This window comes from Thamnophis elegans, chromosome 16, assembly GCF_009769535.1.
Source record: "Thamnophis elegans isolate rThaEle1 chromosome 16, rThaEle1.pri, whole genome shotgun sequence".
Lineage (NCBI taxonomy): Eukaryota > Metazoa > Chordata > Lepidosauria > Squamata > Colubridae > Thamnophis > Thamnophis elegans.
Window position 1 is genome coordinate 26,071,901 of NC_045556.1, and position 6,000 is coordinate 26,077,900.

The 6,000-nt window shown below is 57.5% G+C and overlaps 1 protein-coding gene across 1 annotated transcript in view; it reads right to left on the reverse strand.

Moving 5' to 3' along the window:
- VAV2 (vav guanine nucleotide exchange factor 2) overlaps positions 1–5,667 on the reverse strand; it is a 140,955-nt gene extending 135,288 nt beyond the window's left edge. The window contains 1 exon segment of the mRNA XM_032232840.1: positions 5,097–5,667. Coding sequence (XP_032088731.1) covers positions 5,097–5,339 — 243 coding nt within the window. The 5' untranslated portion in view covers positions 5,340–5,667.
- Between the last annotated feature and the right edge of the window lie 333 nt (positions 5,668–6,000).

Consider the following 6,000-nt stretch of genomic DNA (forward strand, 5'->3'; position numbering starts at 1 on the left):
AAACAGGCAATGAACAGTTGCAGGAACTGGGCATGGCTGGTCTAGTGAAGAGAAGAACCAGGGGAGGCAGGATAGAAGTCTTCCAATATTTGTGGGGCTGCCACAAAGAGGAAGGGGGGTGTCAAGCTGTTTTCCAAAGCACTTGAGGGCAGGACAAGGAAGAACGGATAGAAACTGAACAGGGAGAGATTCAACCTGGAAATAAGGAGAAATTTCCTGATAGTGAGAACAATCAACCAATGAAACAGAAGTTGCCTTCAGATGTTGTGGGAGCTTCATCCCTGGGAGCTTTCAATTAGAGACTGGACAGTCATCTGTCAGAAATCGTACAGGGTCTCTTGCTTGGGCGGGGGAATGTGGACTAGATGACCTTCAAGGTCTCTTACAACTCTGTTAATCCGTGACCTTCCATATCAGCAATCCATTCATGCTGTTCAAAGCATGGCCTGCAGGTAAACACAGGCACAGATTTATGCTTAACCAAGAGGCTTATTTATGCATCTGAAGTAAATCAGGTTGGGCTTTCTTCCCTCAGCAGAGTCCCCCCACTCTCTTTCATTCTTAAATTGTTTTTCTGTCCTCCTTCCTCTCATTCTCGTCCATCCATGTCATTCTTTCAGAGCTTTTTATAAAGGTTTCCAAAAGTGGAATTCAATCCTCCCGTGGTCACTATATTCACCAAAATATAGAATTCCTAAGTATGAATTCTTGCTTTTTGCAAGCCCCCCAAAAGCCCCTCATTCACCCAATTCCTCCTATTTCATGCACAATTAAACCTGGTCCTTCCCCTCCAGGCAGACATTCATCTCCTCACTTACAACATGACACCCGTTTGGTTCCCAGCCCTTGCAGCCTCCATCTTATTCTTTGTTTCACAATAACACACACTGTAGCAGAGTTTCTTTATTTCGCTCATGAATTCATGCTAATTATCATTTCCTCCTCTTACACCCCAAGCGGCAATCTTTCCTGTGCCAAGGACACCACCGGATATTGGCCTCCACTGCTTTTCCCAGAACACTTTTAGTACGGTAATATGCAGAAGGTGCAAATGAGGCAATGAGCCTTAGTGGCGTCCCTGCCACGTGCTGCATTGGGTGCAAATGGTGTGAATGCAAAACCAGCCCATTTTGGAACAGGGACAGCTCATCCTTCTGTGCAAAGCTCTCTGGAAACTACCTGTCCAGTCAACCGACAGTTGTCGAAATCCCACCGAGGAGGGACTATGCGCAGTGCCCCGGCAGAGTCAGAATAGGGCTGTCAAATCTAAACTTCAACAAAGAGAAGATGGATTGGGTGGAGAAAGAGGAGGGAGGAGTTAGGAGGAGAGGGAAGGACGCCAAGCACATAATAAGGAGGGAGGGCAGAGCCAAACAAAGGGAGGTTTAAAGAAGACTTCTAGGATAATTAAAGTCAGTCTCCAAGGGTTTTTGACTCCCCAAAGCGTAATAATTCCACCTTCTTTTTCAAGGCATCTGCAGATCTTCTGGTACTTGCTTCTCTTTCGGTGTCAAGAGCCTGGCACGCGTAAAATATGCAGACCTTTCTCAATGTTTTAAGTTTATCAATACAGTGATGGAGTCACACATTTTTGAGACTGGGCTTGGTTAGCTCTTCCTTTGGGTCACCAAGTCCTGGCTAAGAGAGAAGAAAGGCCGATCTGTGAGTCTGCAGCAGGGCGTGGAGCCCCAGCCAGCTGCCAAAAGCCAAGGAGAACTTGGGAGTCTAAAAGGAGCTTCCGGGCCAGAGATGTTCACTGCCTTCCTGGAAGCCCATTAGCTTTGAGGGCAGCATTCAGCAGCCTCCTCCAAGGAGAGATCCCCCCTCTGCCCAGCTCTGCCCCCCAGCCCTGTGGGGATTAGGAGAGTTCTCAGCCACTCAGGAGGGATCTGGAGCCGGGAAGCAGGACAGATCAAAGGTTCTTACAGCCCAGCCATTATTTATTTATGACGTTTTAATCAGGGCAGCAGACGGTTTCCAGGCCTGGCCAGCCGGGGGGGGGGGGGGGGCATGGAAACAGCCGTCCTCCTGGCTTAATCCCGAGCAGGAAGGGAAAATCTTCTGAGGAGCTCCTTCGCTCCTGGGGGCTCAGTTCTGAGGGCACATGGCACTTTTCAGCTGTGTGCTGCACTTATACAAACACTGTCATTGTGATGGTAGTTGTCATCCTCATTACTACTTCTAGCCAGAGAAGTGCAAGGAATGCAGAATCTGAGTTGGCAGGGGGAGGAAAGGGTTCCACACGGACTTTATTGTGCATTAAACATTCAAGCTTAACTGAACAGGAGAAAAGGCACCGAGGTCGTGCTATTAAAATTTAGCTTTTTGCTCCAAATTTTGATATTGTGTCCTACAAGATCAGTGACTCAGCCCAACCTACAAGGAGTTCAAAGGAATGTGGTTCTACACACACACACAGAAGAGTATCTGCATTCATGAAAAGGCTTCCATGGGTTCCAGCAAAGACCTGGCTGCGCACAACAGCAAAGGCTCTCCCTGGGCAAGGGATAAAGAGTTCGCTTAGTTGCACAGGTACAGATGAACAGGGTTGGAAGGGACCTTGTAGGTCATCTAGTCCAACCCCCACCCCACCCCCACCCAAGCAAACGCTACACCATTTTTGACAGAGGGCATGGAAAGGGCAGGGGCTGCTCTGGGACATAGACACACGCACACACACCAGCCAAGTGCCACAGCTAGAAAGGAAGGTGGGCAGCAGTCAGGCTGGGAAATGAGGCAGAAGGTTCCCCTCACAAGAAACAGCCAGACTTAGGGAGACAGGAGGGGCCCCAAATGCTTCCAGGACATCTTGGGACTCCCAGCCTGTCACAAAGGGAGAAGTTCATGGCCTTTTTCTGTGGAACTCCTGCAGACCCTCCCCCCCATCTCCAACTCCCCCCCCCCCGGCATTCTTTTGATTTCAGGAAACCTGGTGGGCAGCAAGAATACCTTGTGCAACAGGATTGTGCTCTGCAGCTCTTTTGAAGGAAAAGAACAGACAATTGTGGAAACGGCAAGGAGCCCGCAAAGAGAAAAAAGGAGGTGGTCAGCCAGATTTCACCATTTTGGTGACTGAGAACCCAGAAGCTTTAACAGACTGGATGGCCAAGAAGTTGAGTCTTGTCAGTAAGTGGAGTGGAGTGGAAAGGTTTGGGGGGGGGGGGAGGTTGTGTGTGTAAAACCTGGGCTTGAGGGGCCAAGGCTGCAGGGCACCATCCCTTGGGTTGAAGGACGTGACTGCGAAAAAGAGCTTGAAGCCAACCGATGCCCAAGAAGCACCACAAACACACACAGGAGGCACCTTGGCCTTCCAAGCAGCAGTTCCATCCTTCCAGGGCTGCCACCCCCCTCGGGCCATTCTGCTGCCACCTTTGGGTCTAAGACAGCTGTCAATTGGCAAGGCTTGCTCAAATATGACACCACCACACAAAGTAGGCAGAGTCCATCAGCTGCTGCCCAGGAGATCCGATTGCCAAGGGCTCGCTCACCATCCCTGCCTCTCTGGGTAGCTCACAGGGGGGCAGTCTAGACCCCCATCCTCTCCATGCTCCCCTCTCCGCCCCTGCTTCTTTCAGCCTTCAGCCTCCCATGATGGGCTGTTTTTTGTTCAGTCCCTCCTCTGCTTGGACTGCCTGGTCTAGAGTGGTTTCAGACAGTCTCTCTCAAGGCTTGGCTGCCTGTAGGAAGCCCGGAGGAGAGAAGCTGACCATCTTAATACTGAACACTAACCCAGATTCCTGGCTTTCAGTATTTTGGTTCCCTGAATTGCCCCTCTTGTGTTTTCCTTGATTTTTGCACACAAGGGATGCAAATGGAGGCCATTAACCCACCAGACATGTGTGGGAAGCAACGTGGCCAGCGCATGGTTAAGTGGGCTCCTGGAGAGCAAAGGCTGGGTCAGCAGCACCCCACTTCGATCCTGCGTGTTCCTGAAAGGGCCTCCCTAGACAAGAAGGGCTAGTTCTTCCCCAAAAGCAGGACTCCTCCCCCTCAGGACCGATGGAGAGGTGAGAGTGACCACTCCCCGCCTTCCTTTCTGCCAGGCTGAAGGTCTTTTCCAGCAATTGGACCAACTTCAGAAGCAAAGTGAATGAATGGCAGAATTTATCTGCACAACACACAAAGACACACACACACTTTTAAAGCACAGGGTGACCTTCCCTTCCCCCTTGCCAGTTCACAGTCCAGGACACAAATGCAGGCAGTGAAGCTCTGCAGCTGCTCCTAGATCCACAGCAGAGCCCCCTCCCTCAGAGCCCCCCCCCCAGGCACACAAGGGCCTTCCCCATCGCTGCCAGTCCTGCAAGAAATCCTGGCAAAATCCACTTCATTAAACCTTGAGAAGGTTCAGATTAGTCTTCTCGGGAGCAGCGCCCCTTCCTCCTCAACCTTCAAGCGGAATCCTCCTCCCAACCAGGACTACACAGCCCATCCGCCCAGCCCCTCCCTGGAGTCCGGTGAAAGTATCCGGGGTGGAAAAGCCCAGGGGCTGCAACTCCTCTCGGGCCGGAAGGCAGCCCCCTCCCGTTTAAAGGCACCCGGACTCTGCGTCTCTAGCGGAGAGGCGACCCTCTCCAAACCCCGAGCAGGAGGCCGGGGGCGATGGGAACCTTCAGCAACGGGCCCTCCTTCCCCTACGCGAGACTCCCCCGCCGCCAAGCCCAAGGGCCGGCCTGGCTGGGCAGCAGAGCCAGCGAGCCGCCCAGCCGCTTTCGGCCGGCAGACCCGGGCCCTGCGGGGAGAGCAACGGACGACTGGCGACGAAGCCGGCTCACTCGAGGCCGGATTTCGAAGCAGCCGCCAAGGCAGGAGCCGCCGGCGCCCTCCATCCGCGCCTCCCCGATCTGCAGCCCCGGCAGGTGCCACTCGCCCGGGGGACCCTCGGGACGCGCTTCCCGGAGCCCACGCGGAGGCGCCTGCGGGGCAGAGATCGGCGTCCCCGGCGCTCCCCTCGCTCGACCCGCGCGGGAGGGAAGGCAGCGGCGGCTCTCCGTTGCCCGCCCGGGGAGGCGGGCAGGGGCGGGGAGGGCGACGGCGGCCCGGGCCCCTCGCCCGTGCCTGGGGGGGGGGGGGCGACGCCCCGGAGCGCGCCCTACCTGCGACATCTGCGGACGGAAGTTGATGTCCTTGAGGTCGACGGAGCCGGGCGAGAGGTTGTGCAGCAGCTGGCAGAGGAGCACGCCGTCCCGCAGCGCCTGCGCCAGCTCGAAGACCACGGCCGATGGCCAGACCACGCGGTGGTTGGCGGGCAGCACCTTGCAGTCGATCAGCCAGCGCCCGCACTGCCGCCACTCCGCCATGGCGCCTGGGGGGCCCCCTACGCCCGCCGGCCCCGCCATCCTCGCCCGGGGGCCTCCGCCATAGACCGCAGCAGCGGCGGCAGCAGGAGGAAGAGGCGCCGCCGGCCCACGCCCAGCCTCACTGCGGAGGGCGCTGCTGGAGGAGGACGGCGGAGCGGGGCACGGCGCCCCGCCGCCCCTTCATGCCCGCCAGCCGCGGCGCTCTCCTGCTCTGCGCCGCCCACGGCCCCGCCGCACTCCGGCCCGCCTGTCCCTCCGCCTGCTGCTCCCGGGCCGCCCCACCGGCGAACAAAGAGCCCCTGCCGGGCCGCCAGCGCTCCAAGCCGCCGGGCCGGGCCTGAGCTCTTTTGTGGAGAGGCGGCGCGGCGGGGTCCCCTCCCCTCCCTCCCCGCCCCTTCTCTCCGCCCCCGCGAGCCGGCCGTCGGCGTGGAGGGCGCGGCCGCGGCGGCTCCTGGCTGGCCGGCTGGAGAAGAGCGGCGGGGCGAGCGAGGGGCGGCGCCGGTTCCTCCCAGGCTCCGGAGCGCCGCCTTTCCAGCGGAGGTGGCGAGCTGCAAGCCGTGCAGGGTCCGGCGACGCCGCGGGGTCCGGCCTGGCGAGAGGAAGCGGCGGGGCCGGTAGGGGAAGCCTCCGGCTGCCCAAGAAGTCCCGGGGATAGCGCCAGCCCCGTCTCGCCGAGACCATCCGCTGCCCCATTCGCCCC